This window comes from Pituophis catenifer, unplaced genomic scaffold, assembly GCF_029215685.1.
Source record: "Pituophis catenifer annectens isolate HBS135680 unplaced genomic scaffold, rPitCat1.0.hap2 SCAF_1, whole genome shotgun sequence".
Taxonomy (NCBI): Eukaryota; Metazoa; Chordata; class Lepidosauria; order Squamata; family Colubridae; genus Pituophis; species Pituophis catenifer.
In genome coordinates this window covers 39159222-39186365 of record NW_027256881.1, presented here as the reverse complement: position 1 = coordinate 39186365, position 27144 = coordinate 39159222, and the positions used below count along the sequence as shown (strand labels likewise).

At 39.1% G+C, this 27144-nt stretch overlaps 1 protein-coding gene across 1 annotated transcript; it reads right to left on the bottom strand.

The window, feature by feature from the left end:
* Window positions 1-13: 13 nt before the first annotated feature.
* Window positions 14-23122, bottom strand: LOC139320053 (neuronal PAS domain-containing protein 4-like). The gene is made up of 10 exons (XM_070948175.1): window positions 23111-23122; window positions 22852-22965; window positions 15879-16045; window positions 11976-12142; window positions 11438-11543; window positions 8890-9142; window positions 7445-7554; window positions 5604-5748; window positions 2717-3657; window positions 14-48 (listed from the first exon to the last, which is right to left on the bottom strand). The coding sequence occupies exons 1-10, from the start codon at window positions 23116-23118 to the stop codon at window positions 14-16; spliced, it is 2046 nt and encodes a 681-aa protein (XP_070804276.1). The 5' UTR covers window positions 23119-23122.
* Between the last annotated feature and the right edge of the window lie 4022 nt (window positions 23123-27144).

The window sequence follows — 27144 nt, the reverse complement described above, 5'->3', positions numbered from 1 at the left end:
ACACGCCGAAAGGTCAACAGAAGGGGGCAGCTTCCTCCGATCGGACCCCTGTGGAAGAAGAATAGGAAAAGGGCAGGCTTGTTCAGTTGGCAATCCACAGGGATTTCTTTCTTTCCCTTCAGGCCTGAGGTTGGGAACTGATTGGGGTGGAATACAGGTAGTTCTTGACTTACGACCCCAATTGAGCCCAGAATGTATGTTGCTAAGTGAGACATTCCATTAAGTGGGTTTTGCCTCATGTTACGACTTGTCTTGCCACATTTCTTAAGTGTATTGCTGCAGTGGTTACATTGGTAACACCGTTGTTAAGCGAATCTGGCTTCCCCATTGATTGCGTACCAGAAGGTCACAAAAGGGGATCACATGACCCTGCAACTGTCCCTGGGACACTGCAACTGTCATAAATAGGAACCGGTTATCAAGCATCCGAATATAAATCACATGACCAGGGGGATGCTGCAACGGTCATAAGTGCAAAGAATGGTCATAAGTCACTTTTTCCAGTGCTGTTGTAACTTCGAACGGTCACTAAATGAACAGTTGTAAGTTGAGGACTACCTGTATTCCTATGGGTCCCTAATTTATTCTCAAACATACCTTGCAGGCATGGTTTCAGCCAAATACGGAGTTCTCGTATTTCTAAAAATCAATCCTGCATGACCAAAGATGCAACTTGCTTGCAACAAAGTCTTATAAGGAGAATATACTGGCAAGAGTTTTAACCAGTCATAAACTCTTGTGAGTTTTGCTGCAGTGAAGTACCACAGCAAGCCCTCTCAGTTGGGGGGTTGCTGTGTTCTTTCCAGAATTGTCATCTGACAAACTTAAGCAATATTTATTTGACTGGTAACTACAATGTCTTCTCCAAGAATGGGGGAAAAACCTCTTTTCCAATATATACACTTTATTTTCACATTTTTATACACTACCCAATCCAAAGACTGGGTAATTTATATTATAACCCCTTAGAATAATTCTATCCTTACTTCTTCTCTTTTGGATCTTATCAGATTTTCAGACAAATGAAAGTGACAGGTTGCTGAGTGAGATAAATAATCCATTCAAAATTGGCTTTATAAATATCTCTGCAGAATTGTGATTTGTACAAAATAAACAGATCTAGAATTCTGTGAGGGGAAATTTCAAGGTTTCACTTGCTTATAAATCACATTAACCCTACTTTGGGCTTAAACTTTAGTGTTTGAATTTTATTCTGTAAAATGCCTGAAACTATACTAGGTTTTAGCAACTGTTCATAAATTGTTTCAAGGAATGCAAAAGAAAAAGAAAAAAGTTGGGGGTGAACTCATGAGCTGCCCACAACCCTAGGCCTCAGGTTGCCCATTTCCTGAAATAAACCATGATTTACAGACCACAGTGATTGTTTGTACAACATCCTGGATGTGCATTATTTATACTGTATGACCCCTTACGTCATGAGATGTGGACAACAATATATTCACTTGTAAGATAGTATCTAGAATAGAGATCCCTCTTGCTTAAAGTAATATGAATATGTTTGTGCTAAATAGACCAACATTGTCCAATACTGTTTTTACGGTATTATACAGTATTATTATTATTATTATTATTATTATTATTATTATTATTACAGTATTATTAAAATATATTGACCATGTTATGCATGCAAATTCATAGGAGAAGGTAACGACGCTAGGAATAGTTAGTGGACAAAGAAGGAGCAAGGAAAGAACATGCTGGCTTGATAACATCAAATCTGATGCAAAGTTGAACATACAACAATTGAATGACGTTGTGCTTGACAGGATAGCATGGAGAACACTTGCTTATAGAGTTACCAAGTGTCAGACCCGAGTAAATGATTAAAAACAAACAAACAAACAAACTATTCTTACTATGAGCAGGGAATGCTCAATGTGGAATGGGTCTGATTAAGACTGGGAACTTAATCTGCATGTTATCTTATTAAAAGCATTATGTGAAAGACTCTGTTAACCAAAAGTCTATGATGGACAGTAGAAATTAACATCTATGGGTCTACATGGTGAAGACTATGGCATATGGAAGATTGTGATTTGGGATGTAAGACAAATAAATGATAAAGAGCATGAGTTAATGGAGTGAAAAAAACATAGGTCTACTGTTAATTTATGAAAGGGGAATCATTTAGTAATCTGAATGAAGATAATCTGAACTTGTGGAATGGAACTGCAGGAAAGTTTTGAAATGATTAATTTAAGAATAAAAGTACTAGCATATAAAAAGGTATGAACAGTGGTGGGTTGCTACCGGTTCGTCCCGGTTCCGGCAAACCAGTAGTAGCAGCGGTGAGAGGCTCCGCCTACCCACCCAGACATCATCAAATATGCTCTGCGCATACGTGCGTGAGCAAACTGGTAGCAAAGGTAAGTGAAACCCACCACTGGGTATGAACCAGTGTCATGTCGATTGTTGAGAATATGTAAAAATGTAGAAATCTTCACTGGATCTGTTCCCCGTTCTTTTTATTCTCTTATAACTTTAATTTCTTTGATTTACTATCACATTCTTTTTCTTCATTTTTGCATAACATTGGGGTGTATGCAGAGAGACATGGGTGCACAGGGGATTTCATTAAAAACCCCAATCATATGCTACCCTAAGTCAAACATGACAATGTCGATGCAGGATCGTATTAACTTCAGTGGTGGTGGTGTTTTTAAATGGTACTACTGTGATAAAAGGGGAGCCATACCTTGCTGATATATGTTATAGGATTTTCCATCCCACTGGGAATCAGGCAGATCAAACTCAGATGGTACAGAGAAAGACAAAGGAGTTGTTTCTGGTACAAGAGTCTGGTACATAGAAAGCTGCAACTGGGTATTTCCTAAGTGAAAATGGCCTGTTGGTCTCTGTTCAAAACTGGCTTGGTTCTGGACATCATGATCTGAGAAGTTGTTTAAAATACTGGTGATGGTTTCTTCATCCACTGATATTTCTTCTGAAAAGTCAATGGCTCCATTAGCCCCCAAGTCCTGTCTTGCCACTAGAGGGGCAGCCTCAGCAGGATGCCCAGGCCAGTGAATGCCAAGAGACTCCTGAGATCTTTGCTTGGTGTATTGAGAGAAGACTTCAGCCAGGGAGTGGATTTGATCAGCTAGCATACTGATAGCCCATCTGTCTGAATCGGGGCTCACATTCATTGCTGGAAAGAAGCCTGTAGACGGCCTTTCTGCAAGTAAAGGAGAAGAGTCTACACAAAAGCTGCTGTCAGAGGAAAATGTGTATTTTGGTGAACGGAGACCACCAGGGTTGCAAGAGGTCAGCCTATCCTCTCTTTCTGGGCATGAGAGACACTTGTGCTCTTCAGCAGAAAGAAAGGGAAATTGGGTTTCTTGAGACAACTCCACACTGACGGCTTCAGTCTTCATGCTAGGCACAGTCATACTGGTTGGAAATGGAGATTGAAGACGAGCAGGAAGCATTTTTACATTAGAAGCCTCTGGAAGTTGCGAAGAAGAATATTCAAGTGCCCCTTCCTTGGCTGGACCTGGCTCTTGAAGGAAAAAATTGACTTCATTTGGCTTCAACGGCTGCAGTGTGTTTCCAGAACAATAGCTTTGTTTGGAAGAAGCTGGAGAAATACCTCTGGGTGTGGAGTCTTGGTTCTGGATGTAGAGAGCTTCTTTGTCCCTGTGAGAATATAAACAGTTCCATGGAGTCGAGCATCACTGGAAATCACACAGAGTCACAGGCCTCATCAGTGAGGCTAACTGTAGCTTTTATTTATCATATGTAAGAAAACTGAACTACAAGCTTCAGGGCATTTTCACAGCCCCAAATATCATTATGAACATAAATAATGCAGTATAGGAAGCAAAAGAAGCCACTTGTAAAACCAATGTAACACTGAGCTAATTCAGATTGCAAACATAAGCAATGTGTCAGGAGAAAAATAGGGAGGCTGAAAATTAAATTCAAGCATCACTTGCAGAAAAGATTTTGATCTGATGTGACAGTTCCTTCGGCAATTATAATTGTGTAGGGACAATTAACTGGGAGATTTAGAAACTGTAGTTTAAAAATGCCCGAAGAACATCAGGCTGAGAAAGCGTAGTCTACATTAGAAAGCATTCTGGTTTGTATGAGACGTAGCAAAAATCTGACTGATCTTAGAAAAACTAAATATGAATAGATTTAGTTATAGGCGATCACAATGAAATTGCAGGGTTGTAAATAGTCTCTAAAGGGACATGGTGGCTCAGTGGCTAAGATGCTGAGCTTGTTAATCGAAAGGTCGGTAGTTCAGCAGTTTGAATCCCTAGTGCCGCGAAACGGGGTGAGCTCCTGTGACTTGTCCCAGCTTCTGCTAACCTAGCAGTTTGAAAGCACGAAAAAATGCAAATAGAAAAATAGGGACCACCTTTAGTGGGAAGGTAACAGTGTTCCGTGTGCCTTTGGCGTTTAATCATGCCGGCTACATGACCACGGAGACGTCTTCGGACAGCCCTGGCTCTTCAGCTTTGAAATGGAGATGAGCACCGCCCCCTAAAGTCGGGGACAACTAGCACATATGTATGTGGGGAACCTTTACCTTTACCTTTAACTAGTCTCTCTCTTTCACTCTCCCACTCCCCCCGACTCTCTCCCTATATCTGTCTCTCTCTCCATGGAGTCATCACAGATCAAACTAGATTCATAGGAATTTTTCAGTTAATTAATATAGGCAACGAAGCTGTTGATAAAAATGGCTTTTTTGATATTAGATTCAATACAGAGTATGATTTGGAAAACTGGTAGACAGAACCGTTTAATATGCTTATCTCTGATTTAGGTAGCGCTTGTCTTGTTTTTACAGACACTTGAGAAAAATCATTTCTTCTAGTTATTTTATCCAACCTTTCCATATAAAAATCTTTCACACAGATAATGGCATTTATGGTAGAATGTATTTCTGTATTAGACTGGATGTCTCTAAATAGACATTTCTGATTGCAGACCAGAAATCATAAATGTCTTTGCTTCCTTCAACAGAACTATGGCTAATATTGCCCATTACTTCTTCTTTCCTATCCCATTTCTGCCAGATGCCTTCCTCCAGCAGATCTGAAAATGAAAAGGAGCAGAAAAGGAGCAAATGCTCTAGTGGGGAATTTTTAGTAATCTCTTACCTTGTCATTCAATTATTGTCATTCTATACTTTGTCTAGAATGAGCCACAACTAACAGATTCAAACTTTCTGCTCAACTCAAAACCATGATTTACAAATGGTGTGTAAATCTCTACATCTTGCTAAGCCATCGTATGGTTTATTTAAGCTACTGTGCTTTGTAAATCATGGTTTAAGACTTCACATAAATATATGAAACCACTCAATTGTGGGTTATTCAGCAAACCATGAGGATATACAGGATGACAATGATCGGATGATATTATGATGCAGGTGATTGATGCAGCCATTTCACTCTAAACATCTAGTAGTAGTCCACATGGCACATGTAACTCAACCACAAGTAGCTGAGTTTATGCAATATTCAACCCACAAATGAAACAAACCACATTAGGTTTAGCACAATGTGTAAACTCAGTCCTGGTCCAGAAGTACCTTTAAACATCACTTGAGCTATCAATGTTTTTACCTGAGGATGTGGTTTGTGCAAGTGATCAGCTTTCCTTTTCCATTCTCCCTCAGCGCAGTGACTTGCACCCAGACCCAGCTCAGGTCCTTGCAGTGTAAACGTATGATTACATGCTGATTGTGTTTCCCAGTGCTCTGCCCTGAAACTATAAACATGAAAAATGAATACCAAGCTAAACCATCTAAATGTAGCAAGATGAACCTAAGAGGAAGAAAGGAGCCTAGATTAAGTGAAATCTCTTCCATTTGTCTATATTCACAAGGATTACAAAAGGTGTTTATTAACTATGGATCCTAAATACCGTACGTATCTTTTCAGACTTCCAAAATATACTTGGATTGGAATTTGGTATGACTGCAGTGATGATACATAGCATTTAGATACACCTTTTCTAAGTTCTCACATCAGTTCACATATTTTTTCTGTAATCATTACAACTCATTAGGGAAAGCCAATGATAGAAAGTCCACATATAAATATGCTGAATTTGATTTATGCCTAAAATTATTTAGACAGCATGACTTGTAATTTGTATGAACGTTTGTCATTTTGTTATGCCCAGATTCCTGTTGAGATGGTTACTAACATAGCAAGTAGATCATATCAATATCACCTCAAATGTTGTGCAGAATTGAGAAATGTTGTGAAGGTCTTGACATTTACAACTAGGTAAACATAGCAGAGATGGAAGCGGGAACCAGACATTTACAAATTAACAATTATGAAAAAAGTAATTGGAGGGTAGAGTCTAGAGCCGTGATGGCGAACCTATGGCACGTGTGCCACAGGTGGCACGCGGAGCCATATCTGTGGGCACGTGAGTGTTGCCCTAGCTCAGCTCCAGCATGCATGCGTATGCCAGCCAGCTGATTTTCAGACCTTTCAGGACCACCGGAAGTTGGGAAACGGGCCATTTCTGGCCTCCGGGGGGTTGGGGAAGGCCGTTTTCGCCCTCCCCAGGCTCCTAGAAAGCCTCCAGAGGCTTTCTAGGCCAAAAGCCTCTGGAGGCTTTCTGGCCAAAAGCAGTGGGAGCGCAGGGGAGTTGCGCGTACATGCACGGGGGCGGGGCACATTGAATTATGGGTGTGTGCAGGTGCGCGCTCCACCCCCCGCACTCTCCCCCCTGCTTTTGGCACATGACGGCAAAAAGGTTAGCCATCACTGGTCTAGAGCCATGTTTCTCAAACTTGGCAACTTTTAAGATGTGGGGACTTCAACTCTCAATATTCTTCAGCCAATTCCTCAGCCAGGCTACTGGGAGTTGAAGTCCTCACATCTTAAAGTTGACAAGTTTGAGAAATATTAGCTGAGACTAGAGCAATTCTTCAGAATGTTGAGATTGAATTAAACTTCCACAAATCCTTGGCTGTATGGCTGACTATCCTGGCCATATATAATGGGAGTCTAATATACTTGAAGATAACTGCCTGAGAAAGATTGCTGGTTTTATTATGTACTATTGCACAGCTAGCTTTGTTTTGTTTTTATAGGACCCTTTCTATTATCACCATTTTATTGGTCTCATGTACAGGCTTTTAATTTGTAACCCACTCAGAAATGCTATTATTTATTTGTAACAATTGTGTTTCCTTAGTGGTTTACAAATGTAATGAACAGAATAAAGGGACACTATCCAATAGTTAACAAAGAATGTTATTGAATAACGGTTCCCGCTGTATTCAGATAATATGATAAATTATTAGAAATAATGGGATTTTTAATGGCCCATGTAAAAACTGCTGTAAGTTGCTCATTGGAAATACTTATGATACAGCAGAAATGTGCAATTGTTTCTTCGTCAGACTCCAATGAAGGCTATTAGTCGCAGATGCAGTACTCACTCAGGTTTCTGTGCATCTCTGCCCCTCTTCCAATATCTTCAGGATGCAGGAGACAATACCAAGACTGACCAATTAATTCTTCTTTCTTATAACCAAGGTGATAAATAACACTGAATTGAGAAAAAAACACACATCACATCATTTAATAAATAATATCCTTGTGATATTTCTATTGTGAAATGGGCAATTATGATATATCTAGTGTATATTTATTGTTAGAAAAGCTACTACAGGTAGTCCTCGACATATCACCACAATTGAGTCCAGAATTTATGTTGCTAATTGAGAAATTTGTTAAGTGAGTTTTGCCCCATTTTACAGCTTTTCTTGTTAAGTGAATCATTGTGGTTGTTAAATTAGTAACAATGATTGTTAAGTGACTCTGGCTTCCTCATTGACTTTGCTTGTCAGAAGGGGATCACGTGACCCTGGGACACTGCTACCGTCATAAATAGAAACCAGTTGCCAAGCATCCATATTTTGATCATGTGACCATGGGGATGCTGCAACAGTAGTAAGTGTGAAAAATGGTCATAAATCACTTTTTTCAGTGTTGTAACTATGAATGGTCACTAAATGAGTTGTAAGTCAAGGACTACCTGTATTCAGAATAGAATTTCCAACTCTTTACACGTAGTCCTTGACTTATGACCAGTCACTTAGCAAATGTTCGAAGTTGTCACAGACCCCCAAAACAGGATTTACCACTTAGATTCAAAGGTTTAATGTCTGCCCCCCCGAAATCACATGACCACATTTTGGGTGCTCAGCAACCAATCCTCATTTATAGCAATAGCACTTAGACTTATATACCGCTTCATAGTGCTTTACAGCCCTCTCTAAGCAGTTTAGAAAGTCAGCATATTGCCCACCAAAATCTGGTTCCTCATTTTACCGACCTCAGAAGGATGGAAGGCTGAATCAACCTTGAGTTTGTGAGAATCAAACTGCTGGCAGTTGGCAGAATTAGCCTGCGCTACTGCATTCTAACCACTGCGCCACCCCGGATCTTTATAGCTATTTGCAGTGCCCCCCATCATATAATTGCAATTTACAAAGTTTTTGCCATGTTTACTTCCAGTCTCCAGCAAAAAACACCCCATACCGAACAATGGGTTTGCTTAACAACTGCCATTAAATAGGTCATAAAATTGGGTGTGATCACATGCCGACCTGCTTTATAACCATCACAACTTATGAGTGAAATTGTGGGCTCAATTACAGACGTAAATCAAGGATTACCTTGATATTTAGCCTTGATTCTATGGGTTTTACACTTAGTAATCATCATGTATTACCAGGTCTTCATGCTACAGAAAACTTTACCTGCTAATGAATGCAAGCTAAAACATATCGTTTTAAGGCAGATTTCCCTTTTCTAGACATTTGGCAATTTTAGCCATATCATTTCCAGATAGATGCATACACGAAAAGTTTGGCCTTACTTTTCAGTCATTTCAGCAATCTTCATATCTAGCGTATGCTGGCTCTGGAAGGTGGAGTTCTGGGACATGTTGTCCCCTTCTTCAACCCCATGAGGAAGGGGAGCACAGAAAGCAACAAAAGTCAGAGCAGGAGAGGTGGACGTCAACTGTGTATCAAGTGGGAGGAATCTGCCCCGCATGACTATTGGACGGTTCCTTCCATACTTAACCCGAAAGGCTCTTGAGGTACGCATTTCAATGATGAACTCAATTTCTGCAGAATAAAATGGAGAAGAATAACTTGCAGTTTAATGTCAGATTGAAATTTGCAATGCAGGATAAAGTGTAATCATGTTCGTAAACTGCCATGTGATTTGTTTTTGATTTAATGTGTTGCGTGAACTCAATCATAGACTATTCAATAAACAAGTTACAACTTAGCATAAGTTATAAACTGAGCCTTTCCTCTCACATTCATGGCTGACAGCTTAAGAACAAGTTGTGATATTTTTCTAATTAGTTTTCAATTTTACTATAATTCTATGCACTTCACAGTCTTTATAATTCCGGTTACTGAACAACATACCAATATACAGTGCACATTTTTCCAACACAAATGTTACATTCAAACTGTTGGCCCAGATAAGAAAAAGTAATTACAGAAAGGTGTTGCTTCAAATTTTTGTGATTTTAAATTATTTATTATTCAAATTTATATAGTCACCCATCTCATAAGGTATATATGGCTCCGGATGAGATTATGCTGCAAATTAGCATAACTTTTTTTAAGGAAGCAAAAACCTGAAACAGAGGATTAATAGTTTTTACCTACAGTACTAACTTAGGAGGAAAAATACTGCAAGTTATTTACAAGTCGCTTTTAACATTTTGTTTTTTCTATTATTGCTTGTATTATAATGCAGTACATTGAAAAACGTTTAAAATGCCTTCTTATTGCCCCAGCTGCAGTTGAAATTTCCCCTTTCTAACGGCATGACATTCTGATATCCATAACATTTTCTCTACAGGAACACAAAAATATAGAAATAAAATTTCTGAATGGGAGAATACCTAGAATGGAGAAAATTTAGCAGATTTCTCTTCTTCCTTTGAACAAGATAACAACCGTAATTAATATTTCCCTCTCCTTTAGACACCATGATTAAATATGGACCAGATTTATGCATTGGAAATAATACCGTTAGTTTATTGTAGACATGTTTACATACAATCATCAGACATTTTTTCAACTTGTAGGAAAAATATCCACCATTTTGCACACAGTAACAGGGTTGGGGCTGAGGAGATAACAATACAAGTACAGATTCTGCTGCAACCTGACTGTCAGATCTATAAGTGCCCAACTGATAGGCAGTTTGCTCTAGAGGAGGCCTAGAAATCTACCACTTTCTCAAGCAATCTGGATTCTGCTGCTGCTCACCTGATGTCATATAGCATAAAAAAACCAAAATGGCCTTGGAGTAGGAGAGAAATGGGTATGTTCACATTAACTAAAAGCTGTCAAAAGGAGCTGGGAAGATTCTGATCCTTTCATGATCCCGTTTGCAGCAGAACTAACATTGAACATGCATAAAGCAATACTGGTTTTGGGAGAAGGTGGCCTATTTCCATATCACATCAGTAAAACCTCAAGATAACTGTCTTCTGCTGTAGACTGGGAAGGAGAGGAAGCTGCATCTTTTAGATGTGTCCTTAAAGGATGAAGGATCTTCAAACAAAAATAGGGGTACAGTTTGTTGGACCAGTTTAATTTAATAATCCTCAGTTTGAATCCATATGGTACATTACAGGATTCTCAAAACTCCTAATGTGATAAATGAACTAACATCCCAAACTGGTGCTGGCTCAAGATGTATGGCACTTCTACCTAGATCATGTCAACTTCCCCACCAGTGCAAAGACTTGCATTTTTAGAATGATTCAGAAGAGAGATGGCATTGGTTTTGGTGCCCTAGGCACCAAAGTGTCTTCTTAGCCTTAGCCTAAAGCCAGCCCTGTGCCACCACAAATAAAATTATTGATTTCCCTAGGAATAAAGTAGGACGACTAATAATTATATTTCAATCCATTTGTCAACAAGGTTTCTTACACTTTTTGGTAGCACAACTGCCCACTGTTGGCCATCCACTATGACTTGTACTGGCAAACAAAGAGCAAAGCTCAGTTTTAAGAGCACTTCAGCTTTGCCTATGTAGGTAAGGCAGGAGCCCTATCAAAAATGTGTTCCCACTTATTCTAGGCAAGGCTACTACTATCTTGCACAAGCAAAGAAGGAAGCAGGGTTCAGTGCTTCCTTCTTTGGAAGGAACGCTTTGGTGTTCCACAGCGTGTTCTTTGGAACACACAAATCAAGACTCAGAATTGATGCAACAGAAGCAGCATACAGATTGGCAATAGGCAGCAAATGTTATGCCAGCATTGTTTTTTTGCCAACTCTAGAATAGATGGAGAGCATTTGAACTCAGTAATTAGAAAAATTTGCTATCAGAAAAAGATTCAGTTGCTCCCTAGCTGGAAAGACCTTTTGCCAACCCCTTCTTGTGCTCACCAGTGCCTGGATGCTGATGGGCAAAGGAGAGTTTTTCTTGCATGATCCGGCTTGCTGTGCTATTCAGGAGGTCGAAGATGGAGTTGCCTTGTGCTAGGAGTTCTACCTAGAAAAAAATATATATGATAAAATATCTTATTTTCAATGATCTTTTGCTCTAAGAATGTTTTAGGATTAAATGCTATTTCAGTATGAAAATACGGTCCTGGAAGTTAGGCATTTTTAAAAGGATATTTGGATCCTGCAGGGTTCTAACAAAAGCTTCAGGGTTTTAAGCAAATGACGCTCTAACATTTAATAGTTGCTAAGAATAGCAAATGTAGTTTGCATGCCAAAAACTGAACCATTTGTGTTTAAAAGAATATTGAGCAGCTACGCTAGAAAGGTTCTTACATTCAATCTTAAACTACTATTACACAAAATGGACTAGCAGCAGAATTGAAACTTCCATTATATTCCTGCCAAGTCTAATCTCTAAAGTCCATGCTGAGTATAAGGCATTTTGGGGTGCCTAACCTTCTGTAATATTGATGCTTACCACAGAAAACCCAAGGAAATGTGGTACATTCTCAGAGACATAGGCCAGTTTGCCCTTTGCAGTGAGAACTAGAATGAACCCTGAAAGTGAATGCACCAGTTCTGGATCTACAACAGCAGCAGCAGCAGCAGCAAAAGGTGGTTCTTTGGATGTCATTTGATGTGAGCCTGGGAAAACAAGAGAGTGGTACATGGGTTCTACACATCATCGGGTAAAATTCTACATAGAACAAAGCAATGATTTCTTGTTCTCATATATACAAGGACATGGTTTCAGTTTCACAGCTACTACAATTGTTGGTTGAGCAAAGAAAAAATAGCCAGAAGAATTATTGAAGCCTGGGAATTGGATCCCTTGTCAGTCAATAGGAATGCTGATTTATTACCAGTTTATCAGGTACTTAGGAGCTGAGGGTGTGGTGAAACAAGGAAACAACAATGAAAAACTTAATAGTCAGTCTTCAACATGCCAATTAACAACTAAAAGCTACACACAACCAGGAACCATATAAATACAACGTGTAGAACAGACCAGTTCACATATCCTTGCGAGAGAGAAGTTCTCTGATGTTGGGTTCCAGCAGGAGCCCGAAAGCTTGGAAAAATAAACCTTTGGTCCTAGTGAATGACTCAAATTGGACCCTGCAAAAAATTTTGAATCAAGGGACCTGAAATCCTCTAACATAAGCAATGTGTACAAAATTCAGGATTCATTACTCTGTGTAATTGAAATTTCAAGGATTTTCACACCAGTTGTGTTCACAAAGCTGTAGGCACTACATTGTCACCACAGTTATCGTATGATCATGATTTCCGATGCTCCTTGCCGGGTCCCCAAAAGCAAAATCAATGAGGAACCCAGCAGAAAGTTGGAAGTCACTCCTGCTCCTACTTACCCCCTCCCCATCCCCAACCATGGTCATTTTGTTTTTCTGTTCAGGAAGGAAATTTCCCTGAAAGGATGAGTCAATAGGTCATCAGCTGTCTAGTCAGTTTTACTAATTGAACAATTACAGTGAATTTTTCTCCCACAGGATCAGTCGTAATGAAACAGATGTGAGTGGCTTGTTTTCTGCCAGATGATCTCTTCCCTCATATTATAGATAGGAAAAATCTTGTTTCAGGAAGTGCACTGAACAAAACAGAACCTGCTCATCTTTGAACATAATTATGACAGAATATGAAGGTCATTATGTCTTTCACTTTCTCTTTTTATCTAAGTGTATTGCAAAAATATAGATACCAGAAGAATTTAAAATACAACCAAAGGCACGTTGGTTTATGCTCTGATCCTCAAAAGAAAAAAAAAATCAAAATAAAAGGGATGCAGAAAAAGCTCTGCAGGTAAAAGACACCTTTGGGGAAGAAAGACATGATGGAAAATATGTAGGAGTTGATAATGCCAGCTGTTGCATGCAGCATGGCTGCTTTTTATGGCCTATTCTATGCTTCCCTTAAGCACAAAGAAGGATGCAAATTATACACAATGCAGATCCATGTTTGAAATTCCTTGAGGTTTTTTCTTTTTAAAAAAAGGCAGCACCAAACATTAGTAACACATGGAATCAAATCTTTTCTCTATTTTCATTTTCTGATCATACAAACACATACACATGCATTTAAATTGCAAGTGCAAACTTATAGTAAATAGGATGTACATGTGATATTTGAATGACTGACTTGAAGCCATAAAAAATAATAAAAACACCACAAGGAGTTCTCTTTGGAATAGCAAATACTGCTCTGAAAAATATGTATGAAGAGTTTTAAACCCTCCGAAGGATTATAGCAGGAACATTTTTACTAGCCAAATGTTGCAAATCATTTGGTTTGGCAGCCAGAAATATGCACTCAACTGTAAAAGTAGATGGAGCTATGATGTAAAAGTGGAGAAAAAATAATAATGACATGTTAAAAAATCTCTCCCTTTTAATTTCCTAGTCAGTGAAGCATTTGAGTTATGGAATGGGTGTGGAATTCTCAGAGAATTGCAGAAGACTCACTAGGCATACTTGCAATCCAGGGGCTACTCGTTGTTTCACCCCAAAGTCATATACATCCAGTCCTAAGGTTAAAGTCTGGAATGAAGTATATTGTTTAAGTTAACCTCATATGTTGTAAGGATAAGCGCAGATTGGAGACTCCTTCGCAAAACAGATTTAGAGGATAGAAAAGTCCATACGGAGACAGAGGAAGTACAGAGTAAAAACAGGCAAGAAGATGTTGTACATGCAAAGGATGGTTTAGATCACAACACAATGTCTATTATCTTGTCAACTGGGAAACCCACCCTCCCTCTTCCCCCACTGCAAATGCCACTGTTAAGGTTTGCATAATGTCAAGTTAACTGTATTCTTTTATAGCAGTGGCAAAGCATAAAGGGAGGGGATTTGATTCCCAATGCAGTACAAATACAAATCTTCTCAGTTTACAATACATTGTTATACAACTGCTTCAGTTATCAGTTATGATAAATGACAAGGAATCATAAGATTAAAAATGTTAGCTTGGCTAGTGTAGATAGATATTGATCCCAATTGATCCCATCTTAGTGGTTAGATCCCAGGACATCTAATGCAGGGACGGTACTCTGGGATCTCTTTGGATCAGGTTGCACTCCCAGAAAACCTAATAAAATAGGAGTCAAGTGACTGCTACAGATTAGTCACAGCTATTACTATACTTGGGGCAATATGTGGCAGGCAGAAAAGATTAGCATTCTAAAATAACATGCAGGCTTACAGGCATTTGGGGGCAGAACGACCAAAGACATGAGGGGAAGTTTGAAGAAAATGCTTATCAAATTGTTGCTCCAAGAGAACTACAAAAGATGGTAGAATCAAGAAGCTAGCTGATTTTGACAGGGCTTGGAAGAAGTTTCAACTGGGATAAATGTGCATTCCTATATTTAGATAAGCCCAGTCACCAAAAAACTTCACAAACACAACCAAAGTGGAAGGAAACCTGTCTTGGAAACAGAAATGAAAAGGAGTGGATGTCTTAGGCATCTTCCCTATGCAAGAACTGTGCAATCTGAGATAATGAGCCGTGGTGGCACAATGGTTGGAATGCAGTATAATTGTGGCTAACTCTGCTGACTGCCAGCAGTTTGACTCTGACCGGGTCAAGTCTAACCCATCCTTCCACGATCAGTAAAATGAGGAACGCCCCCCCCATTGTTGGGGAAAATATTACTGATTCTGCAAACCTCTTAGAGAAGGCTGTAAAGCACTATGAAGTGGCATATAAATCTACGTGCTATTGCTAGTGCAGATTACATTGTGTGAAGCCAAGAGAAAACCACATAGAGTTTAGGGAACCTATACGGTAGATACAAAGCAAGCAGAAGATTTGACTACAAATGTCACTGCACTTTTCTGGTTTTCTGTGTCTGCAGGGGAACTTTTTCAAATACAGATCTAAGTTCTGCTGAAAATGGGATAGATTGAGACTCTTAAACAGAAATGGGAGGATGTCACATGGTAATCATAGTTTGAAGTAAGTGATGACTCACTACTTTCTATTTTCAGGAGCACTGATGACTTCTTTAGTTACCTGTAATTCCAAAAGGACATTCACATTCATCATAATCAGTACTCTCTTCAATTCCCATAAACAAAATCAACACATGAACCCTTCACAATCTTAACTAAGTTTCTAAATACAGACTGGTAAATTGCTTCTGTGATTACTGGTCACATCTCAATATATATATATATCTATATATGTGAAAAACTGTACAATATGGCATGGTGTTTATTCCATTGAACATTAGTTTCTTCCTGCAATTAATCAAACTTTTATAGGAAATTCAAATGATGTTTAGAGAAATATGATTTGATTATGGCTAGTGAGCTGGCATTCACTAAACAAGTTACAGAAAGAGTTGGGATTTTTCTTTTACCAGAATTAAAAAGTTGAGTCTCTCGTATATGGAAGCAGACCAGAGCCATGGTGTGGAGGTATGAAAGTTGTTCCTTCTCTTGTTTTGAGATGGGCAGAAGAGACCGAAGAGTCTGCAGCTCCACATTGATCTGATCCCGACGAGCCTTGGAAGCACTTTTTGTTGACCTGCAAGAGTGCACAGTATGAGCCATACACATTTGTTCCTCTCCTATTTCCAAACGTTTAAAATATGCTTCCTCGTAGTAGATTAGAGAAACATTTCTTAATTTCAGAAGCTTTAAGATGTGTGGACTTCAATTCTCAGAATTCCAAATGCTGGCTGGAGAATTCTGGGAGTTGAAGTTCACATGTCTTATAATTACTGAGATTCAGAAATATCGGATTAGACGGAGGATCTGATTTACACATAGTCAACCTCTGCAGTTTTCACATTATGAACATGCACATAGCTCTAAAATAAGAAGCACATTTATTTGAACATTATTCTATTCTTCCCTATGGATTTCCTTTTTGGGATGACATGATGATTAACTAATCTTATGACTGGTACTTTGCCTGGTAACATAGGACTCTCACGTAACTATATTATTATGTGGGAATTAAGGGGGGAAATTCCAAAAGCATGTTTCTCATCTCAAAACTATTTTGTCATCTTTCAGTGACACCTTGTTTCTTTTTTGGGGGTAAGTGTGTAGGTTGAGTCATTAAAAAGAGACAGGAAAGATAATGGGAAAAGTGGAGAAACTGTTTATACATAGATGGATGCATGTAGACTCAAATCTTCATGATTTGGGAAGAGCTTTCAAGAGAAATATCTTTATTTGGATCTAGTAAGGCTTTTATTTCCCCCCCCCTTGCCCATTTGCAACCTTCCCATGTGTTCAGTTTCCTAGCTTTTCAGTATGAATGAACAAATACAACCCATTGCCTCAGGAAACAGCAGACATATAACTACTCCTTGGCTGCTATCATCAGTTGCTTGAGTTGCCTGTGTCATTGTCCCTAATGATAAAGGTAGCCTTGGAGTAATACTTAAAATTACCTTACCTTAGTTAATTTAATCAGAGTCAAACTGTAAATCAGAGAAGAATCAGCATGCTAAGAATTTTCGCACGTATCTGCCAAATAAACAGCCAGTGCTAACTGAGGAGGGGATTTGGGGAATACAAAATTTAGAATGGGGACCTGGGATCAAAATGTTGGAATGTGCCCAGCAGCTCTATGTAAGCAAGGCTCATTAACTTCAGCTTGGATGGCCAATGAAACAATTACAACCATCATCCTAAAACCTTTGGGACAAAGAGATAGGCCATGCCCTTACCATGTGTTTCCGTCATCAGGTATTATGAAAGTTGTGCCCATTAACAGACCTGCTTGGGTGGGAAACAGCTTTTAATGATTGTATCTACTGTAACTGCCACATACAAGAAAGAGCTTTTCAACAGCATCCTCAAGGGACTCACTAACATTTGAAATGTTCCGTAGTCGGAGAACCGCAAATACTACTTAGCTGCAATCAGTTTGCTGCATGGCCTTAAGCAAGTCATCCAGCTTTCACAAATGAAACCAGAATGTTAATTATAACTCCTATTCTGTAAGTGTTGAAAAGGCTTTCCTTAAGATAAATATTCTGGTCACTTCAAAGTGTGAAAGTCTTCTGTATCACTGTCCTAACAGCAGAATCTAATGCATGTTTTACTCAGAAATAAGCCATTCCATTAACTAGGACCTACTCTAAAGTAAACATGCATCAAATTGCAGGTTCAGCATAGAGCTTTCAAAGCTTTTTTCAATATATCATGTCTGTACTGTCATAAAACACCTATTATTTGAGATGGACTTTCGCATGTGAAATGCCCTGTGCCCTAATTAAACATTTCTAGCAAGCTCACAGTATGTCAGTAAAGTGTAGTGCTCATTGGTAAGTTTATTTTAATGGGGAGGGGAATGCTGTGATCTGGGGAGAGTTTGAAGACTAGCAGGGCTGATCACTAGTTGCAATGAAGTCTTCGAATGAACCACAGAGAGGGAAATTCTGAGTAGACAAAAAGTAGTGTGGGAATTGCTGCCACAACATGCATGAGAAAGGCTGTCAGTGGGTTTCAGTTGTGAGGTTTATTAGGGCTGTTCATAAGGGGCTTCAGAGCACAAATGCAGCACCTTCAAATAGTGCCCATTTTTCCAAAATAAGGTTTCAGATTGGTTAGGATACAGTGTGTGCCAGCTCACTTAATATAAAATTAGCTGGATTCATTAACACAATAAGCTAAAGCCAAATAAAGCACCTTAGTATGATTCATAGACTCAAATCTCCTTTTCCCTAGGCATGAATGTGATGGCAAAGTTCTCCCATTATGATTCTTATTGGCTGGTCTTGCGTGACATGCTCACCCTGCAGTTAACATAATTTACTCAATTTGCCCAATTTTCAGGGTTTTGTGCACTGAATTCATTGCCTGATTTATGGCACAGCACATCATGTGGACACAACTAATAAGCCATTCAGTCATTCTGGTTTCCAATCTAGGGTAGGGAAGAGCAGATGAAGACGAGTTCAACAGAAGAAAAAGAAGAAGAGGTTTGAATTGCTTTCCTTCCATCCTTGAGTCCGCAGAAAACTATACCAGCATGGATTTTTCTGTCCCATTGTTGATCCCTATCCCGCCTAGTTTGGCTTTCTTACAATCATTGACCCAGTGGTGAAATCTTCCCCGGTTTGCCACCAGTTCACTGCCCGTGCATGTGCAGTACACGCCAAATGCACGCTGTGTGCATGTGCAGTGCACAACAAATGCCCACTGCATGTGCATGCACCCACACCCACACCAAATGCATGCTGCACACACGCACATGCACAGTACGCACCAAATGCACACTGTGCACACATGCATGCACAGTATATGCCAAACGCACACTTTGCATGGAAAAAGGAGGCTTGGGAAGGTAAGTAGAACAGCAAGGGTGGGGGAACAGCTGTGCCGCTTGATTTAGATTCACTAGAAAGCAGGATTTCCTGCTTTCTAGTGATTTTAAATCGCGTGGCACAGCTGATCGTCAGAAATACCAGTCTAGAGGCACCAGTAGCTTTTTTTTTTTTTTACTACTGGTTCATCTGAACCGGTAATTTTTATCACTGCCGGTTCACATGAACCGGTACGAACCAGTAGCATTTCACTGCCACATTGACCACTCCATCTACTGGAGGGCTCTATTCTACTCTAGCTATTCCATCTATTCACCCCACTGTTGGTTTCTTATTGTAGGCATTTGCCTTCATTCCAAGTAATGACTGGCAAGTGCTAACAGATGTACATCTTGAGGATGTCGTCAAGGAATGGAAGAATAAAGGAGAAAATGGTACATTAACAGCAGCACAACAAAGAATGACACAGGACTGTCTCACTCAGGCCGGGCCTGATGGGAAGGCAGCATTTATTATTATTGGATTTATACCTGCTACAAACAGAAATATCCCCAGAGGTTTACAATATAGCCATCAATATGCATCAAAACAAAGTAAACTAAAAACAAAAAGGCAAGTAAATCAACCCTTACTCACACAGATCTATAAACTGATGACATTCATGTCTCAAAGGCTCTTCAAAGTAGCTCTGTTTTTAATAGCTTGCAGTCAGCCAGCACCTTGGGGGCTGATCTAATTTTGTGGGGAGGGATGGCTAAAACGCAGCTTTTAAGAGAAGACAGCATAAAAAAAAAAACCCAAAATGTTGCCAGGGCATTCTTGTCGTACAGTGAGCTACAATAAAAGTATAGTTGGCTTAGTGTGATGCATGAAGCCAGGCAATTTGCCTGGTGTTTTTGAGGTTTTAGCAAATTAGGAATCAAGGCAGTGAGCACTACAGAATTTTCTTGGCGATGAGATCCAGTCATTTGCTCCACTTCCTCTGAAAGCTGGAAAACTGGTCAAGCCTGGAAACGGCAGCATGGCAGTTGCTGTGAAAGGAGTCTGACAAAAGAGGGAACTAGGCACAAAGGAGGACAAAAGGAATCCCAAGCTTTTCATGAATGAGCTGGACAATTTGCAGCTTTCACACAGGACTCAGAAAAAGGGCACCATCTGCTACCAACCTTTTATCTAATGCAGACTAAAAGCACAGGAGGCCTGTCTGCCTCTTATTGTCTAGTCATCCCCAATTCAGTTGAGGAAACATTCCTCCAGGTGTAAGTGGGCACTGGATTTTCAGAAAGCCAAATCTTCATTATTTTCTCTACAAATTCTCTTTGTAAGGGAACACTTGAAAAAAAAACCTTGGAAAATGGTGATCAATAAAGAAATGACAGCAGCAAAGAATTTGGGAAACAAGAAAAGGAGCAGAATGATTTGAGAGGATTTGGTGTTATCCAAAACAGGCCACTCAGTGGGAAAATTCAGTATGCAACACACCATTGTAGCTTATGTTTCCATGACAACCATCACACAGCCATTAATTTGTGTAAGGAATTGGAGGTAAAGAACTTAAAGTATTAAAAAAACTTATAAGGTTTAATAAGCTCAGCTTTACAGCCAGCTTTTTGTTGTTGCTGTTGTTGTTAAATAAAAGTTGTGGGGAGCCTAAATCCAGCTGTATTTAATCCAAAGTGCTCATTGTGCACCACTAAATTAATCCAAGTTCTTGCTGGGGCCTGGGTCACACTGCAAATTATTATCATCATAAGCCTGAAGGCAAATGCCTCTACTTTGTCACGGATATCCAGAACTTCATGTATTTGAGGTGCTTTAAAAGTAATTGTTGATGATGCTAATACAGTAACCAAAACTCAATTCCAATTAGCCAGTCAACTTTCTGCCCTGAGGATATTCCCTTTAGTAGTCACTAGAGGTCAAACCAGTCCCATGTTTTTGTTTCTGCACTGTCTATTTCAGCTCATAACCTTTCCCCATGGCAACCCACAGCTTATAAAGCAATTGCATTCTGCCAGTTTCATGGGTAGGAAATTCTGGGAGTTGAAGTCTACACATCTTAAAGTCCCGAGATTGAGTAACACTGCCCTAAAGAGTGAAGCCATTATAACTGAGTCTCTCTGCTCTTCATCTGGCATTCAGTGCTCGGCATGCCTCTGTCTCTCAGAAGAGGAAGCAACTGATTTGCAGGGGCTCTGGAACAGCTGTGCTAATCCTATAAAGCTGTTATGAGCAGTGTTTATTTAGTGGGCATAAAAATCAGGCCACTGAAGAAATCCTAGCAACAACAGTGTCTAGTATAGAAAGAAGAGAATCTTCTACCATGATCCTATAAAAGTTTACTTTGAAGAAGGTCCTACTGCATTTAGTGAGACTTATTGTCCAGGCTGCACCTTAGCCTCTTAGCTGGTTGGTTTAACTATTACATTTCTATACATCTACCTGTAACAAAATATTAGATCAAATAGGTAAAAAATACTTTATGCAATACGTGCAGGATTGAGGAAGTCTACTTTACCTTCCTCTTAGCATCAGAATTCTGTTTTCCTCACAGAGATCAGAATGCCTGCTTTATGACAGTGTTTGCTATATTGTTACAATGCTCTCAGATAGAAAACATCCTTTAAAAAGATCCCAAAAATTACAGTAGGTACAGAATGGTATACTTCAAGATGCAGTAATTCTGGTCTCATTTCTCCTTCAGTTGCAGTGACTGCTTCATTTTATAGAAGGTTGCTCTTTAATGCCGTAAATAATTTTAGTTGTTTGAAGTGGTTGCTGACCCTCTATGAACCTGACTAGGCTTAATGAAAAAGTATTGAAGCATGGCCATGCAGTCTGCATGTTAATTTCCAGAGAGTAATTCTTTGCTTGTGTTAATTCTGCAATATTCAAAGTTCTTGGTTCTCCAAAAGCATTAATACCGTGCCTTTGATTCCCAGTTGCAAGGAAGCAAAGCAAGAGAAAATTACTACCCTCATATTCTGATTGTGGACAGTTAAAGGCATCAAAGAAGTGGGTTTTGAGGAAACAGGATATGGCAGGATATTCTGAATAAGAAGCATTCTGAATATATTTTATTTTTGAAGTTGTATAGTGGTTGACCCGCAGTTGTCCACCAGTTTTTGGTTCAGATAATTGCATTTAACAAACTGATATAAACAAAAATTTAAATATATAATTTATGACTCATCATAAGAAGTGTCTATCTATATGGTCACTAAGAGCTGTCACTAACTTGATAGTGTATAGTCAATTTTTATAGTATTTAAATGTCCTCTGATAATACTCTTTTGGGAAATTCACCAAAAATAATGATAAAAATAAATTTAAAGGGAATGATAACCTATATGTCAAAGGTAAATGGCAAGTATGGCAAAAATAAATAAATAATAGAGTTACAGCACCCCAAAATTAAGCAAAAACTTTTTAAAAATGGAGATGGTACACTTAATGGAACTGTTAAGAATAAAAGATCTAGGTAGATGAAAATATATTCACTTATATTTGAAATCACAGAGACTCTAAAAAGTGGGTTAAAAATGAAATGAGAGGTAGGGTAATGAAACAACTGCTTAAAATACAGTACATGCATCTACTCCAACTTGTGTGATGGACCTCAATTGGTTGATGATCTTGGCAAAAGGATGATGTTGGGGAATATTTTATGAAGGCTGTTGCCATGATTGAAAAAGTTACCCTCTTCCAATTAAGAGGAGTAACAGAAACACTGAAGAGTAGGGCCTCTGAAGATGATTTTAAGAGATAGATGAAAAAGACAGTTCCCTGAGTAAATTGGTCCTGGAAACAATGGATGTTCTGTCTACTTAGCAACATAGCAGCTCTGTTTTGACCAACTAATAGAACCATTGCAAACCATTACCCTTAGAAACAGTACATTATAATGGCACCAAGATTTACTATGTTCATACTGTTTCATTGTGTTCAAAATGTAATAATTGAACACTGTTGGGGATCCTGCAACAAACATCTTTCCCCTCTTCTAAATCACAGTGGGAAGAAAGGATTGCAAGATCATGTCACTGACCTGAAAGTCCTTGGAGTACAGAGCTTCCGCCTAGGAACAGATATAGGAGCAGAGACCTTGTGTTCTCGCCTTCTGACTGGCTTATTGCAGTTTTCACACAAGATGGTCATAGTTCTGCAAAAGGATAGAAATTATTGAAGCAAATGAGAATAATCAGACTGCCCAAGAGGAAGCCACAATCCTCAAGGCTGAAATAGCATTTCAAATTATGTATGTACTCAAATACCGAACCTCCCCTAATTTTCAGTCCTCCTCTCACCCATCCATTGGTATGATCACTAGTTAGGGAGGATTGCAACTGTAGTCCAACACATCTGGGTAGTGCCAGGTTAACAAAGATTATCCATCAAGCTCTTCTGGAAAGATGATAAAAAGTTGCCTCCTGAAAGAGCGTAGAGAAGATTAACAGAATTGAATAGGGAACTGCAGGCTAAAACATATGAAAAATGGTTGCAGGAATTGGGTATGTCTAGTTTAATGAAAAGAAGGACTGGGGTGACATGATAGCAGTGTCCAATGACTAAGGGGTTGCCACAAAGAAGAAGGGGTCAATTTATTTTCCAAAGCACCTGAAGGCAGGACAAGAAGCAATGGATGGAAACTAATCAAAGAGAGACCTAACATTTTTTTAATGTTTAACCTAACCTAAATTTTCCTAACAGTTAGAACAATTAATCAGTGGAACAACTTGCTTCCAGAAGTTGTGGGTGCTCCAACACTGGAGGTTTTTAAGACGACAAATGGACAACCATTTCAGCAGGGAGTTGGACTAGAAGACCTCCAAAGTCCCTTCCAACTCTTTTATTCTGTTATTCTTGGAAAATCAGCAACAGTAGACAAGCAGAACAGGTGGTAGCTATCCACCCCGAACCCTGGCTTTGCTCAACACATGTAGAAGAGTAAAAGACTTCCAGTGTCATAAAGATCCTGATTTTCTAGCATTCTGATTCACACAGAGAAGCCCTACAGATTGCAGATTCTCTAGTATACTGGGCTGACCTTTACACCCAGAGTAACAGAGGGGAGAGGTCATGATTAGTGTGCTTCTCCTAGCTCCCCCTTAACACAGACAAACTTTTTGCTAGTGTGATGAACATTGAAAGGGATATGAAGCAGAATTTAAATCAGTTTGAGTGGGAACAATTTTGCAGTCAAGAAGAATATAGACTGTAAATCACCCATTGTGATGGACAGATGTTCTCCAAATTATTAGTTAAATATACTCATTTTATTCAGAACCATGTCAAGAGAAAGATTTAGCATCATTTACAACTGATTCAAATTGAATATACTATTTCGCCTTCATTTAATTTCCCCTATGGCAAAACCAAATTATCGGTTTTAAATCCTGCTAGAATTAGGTTCATAGAGATTGTGTGAGCCTTCTCCACCCTGTTGACTTGTAGGTGTACTGAGATTACTACTAGGAAATTTGTAGCTTGGGATACTGGAGGTGATTCCAGACATTACAATCCCAACACAACAGGTTAATAAAGCCCCTTGTAAAATTACTCCACTTAGATTCTTTATTTCAGTTCTTTTATTAGCAGTTTTGATAGGATATGAAATTTCATGTTTAACTGGTCTTGTTGTTTTGGTGATTGTAATGCTGTTATCCTTTTGTAATTGTACAGAGCAATGATCTGTATTTACTGGTAGCTGTTGATATTCTCATGTTTTAATTGTCTTTGAATTGGTTTGCTGTTATGTACCTTGTTGAAAAGTGCACTGCTACAAATAAATATTATGGCTACTATTAAAACTACTGAAGTGCAATGTTCATTGTTAATCAATGAAACCCTCTGCCTCAAGGGATAAATGCCAGCAGCAGGTGAGCAGTATTTGTAATGAACACATTGTTCTGCTTGTGTGTATGTGTCTGTCTGTCTGTCCAGTTAATACTTCTCCTTGCTTGTCCTTAGCTAATTGAAAATTCAATCTCTGTGTTTATACATGAAATAACTCTGCATTATAGAGTAGTACCGTTGGTTTGGGATATGTTGATGTTGGGGGGAGGATGATTAGAAATTCAAGATAAAGGAATGGACAGTTATGAAAAAAAGATTGATACCCAAACAGGAGCATGCTAAACGGTAACTGTACACTGTACACCCTACAATCAGCTATACATACATTAAACACAACTTCCCAAGGGGCGTTTTAGCATTTGGCCTTACTTTTTCAGGATTTAATATAAACAGTTTCTGTATAATTCTTCTGTATTGATTGTTTTTTCAGCATAGTTACTGTTTGTTTTTTTTAATTAATTTCAAGTTATTACTATATTGTGTTGATACCAACACTACATTTTCAGCAGCAGTTAGTGAGCATCAATCTCTTAAGGGAATAAGCAATTGTCATATTTCTAAGATTCTCTCTGCTTAGATGTTTTAGGTTATTGGAGGTGGGAGGAAGCTTCAATCAGATTCATACTTCAGAATTACATCAAAATTCAAAACAAGGGGCTACTTTGGCAGTTTGGGAAAGAACACTGAACTCCTGAGAGGTGTGGGAAAGAGTTTTTCTTACAAGGAATATACAGTATGTAGAAATCCTAGATAAAGGGAGCACCTACTGATGAGACAATCCACCATTCAAGAGCAGCATTAATCTATGCTGTGGCTCAGCAGTACAATTGTTTTTAATCCAAAAGCCAGCTCTGCAACATTTGAAAAGGCAATAAAGCACATCTTTACATTTAAGTGATCATGGGGAGCCTAACTGTGATTAGGAAAAAGAACAAAAGATGTTACTTCCTGACATAATTAAGCCACAAAATTTCCCATTTCAAAAATTAACTGTGGCTAAAAATATTTCCCACAGCATCAGCAGCAGCAGCCTGGCCCACCCAAGTGATAGTTTGTGTTGATTCAGCCGAATCCCCTTCCTGATGTATAAATAGGAAGGCAATATCTAATCCTTCTATGGATTACGATTTGTAGACTTGGTGGTCATTGGATTCAAATTATGACCTTCCTTCCAAGGTGCTGAACGATAGGTAATGAATCCTATCATTTCAATGTTTCTGCTGGCCACTGGGTGGACCAGCTGAGACAGAATTGCTTGGAGCTACAGACTCCATCTCTGAGTAGGGCAGAACCTAGAATGATTGTCATCCCCTGGCTAAATCCTGTTATTAAGAGCCAAGAAAACCAACACCTAAAGTAGTTGAATTTCTTATAGTTCTTGGCTTTTGAAATAATAATGATGTAAATTACCCACCCATAATAAATAAAAACCCTTATTTTTTGGGGGGCGAAGTGTTACCATCACTACCACCCCCCTGTCTTCAGTCCAAGGATCTCTTACCTCTTTGCTGTCTGGCTGGGTCTGAACTTGCTGACCCGACATCCTCTGTCTCTCCTTCTTTTATAATAAACCCTTCTGGGGGAGGGGGTGGGAAAAGGGGGGGCCTATGGGGCCAAACAGGGGATAAAATTACCTCTTGTGACGCAATTGTAAACATCTCTGAACTATTTTTAGAAAACAGACTTCTAAAAATAGCATCCTTTCCCCCTCAACACACACATATACAGCATGCCTGTAATCTGATAGGGGAAGCAATAAAGAAAAGGCCTGGCTGCTTAAAAGGGGCTTGTTATCTCAGCAGGGAATTGGGGTTATGGGGTGGCTTGGGAGCTGCTGCTTGTGGAAGAGAATTATCGTCACTTTTGGCTCTCTAATCCCAGTGATGTGGCTGGTGATGCTGACCTGATGGCACTGAGGCCCTAGAGGAGGTGGCTTCGAAAGGGATTCTCTCAGGCAGAGAACTGAAGGAAGCATGAAATCATATACTTAGCAGCTGAGTTGAGCTTTTCGGACTGTTAGAAAAACTTTTAACGGGTGCTGTCTCTGTAATGCTTATTACGGTCCTGTAAAGTAGGAAAATACTATTATCAGGTAGGGCCTACCATGCAGCTGAATGAGACGGCTGTATCAGGCAATAGACGCTGTGAGGGAAATGAGATAAATATTAGAGGCAGAGTGATCAGATGGAAGATTCATATAATTTCCCTGAATCCCTTAAAATGGCTTGCTTTCTGCAAGTTTGGTGCTAGAAGTTCTCCCATTGTGTACATTGAAACATGGCTGAATTGCTTCTGATCAGCTTCTGTATATAGACAAGGAAGAGTGCTGTTTTGTCCATTTCCTCAGGTATCAAAATGATTTGGCCAATTGTAGGGAACTGAGAACTGTAGACAAGTCAACGTGTTGTTGTTGTTTTTCAATTCCATTCCGCCTCACAAAGTCCAGGAGGGTTAAAAGAAAAGAACAACAATGTTAAATAAACAA

Bases quoted from the DNA above. Each gene is read 5' to 3' on its own strand.
- LOC139320053 (XM_070948175.1), bottom strand. The intron at 16,046-22,851 runs GTCAGTGACATG...GCACTCTTGCAG, and splicing joins TGTACTCCAAGGACTTTCAG to GTCAACAAAAAGTGCTTCCA. The intron at 11,544-11,975 runs GTAAGCATCAAT...ATTTTTTTCTAG, and splicing joins ATTTCCTTGGGTTTTCTGTG to GTAGAACTCCTAGCACAAGG.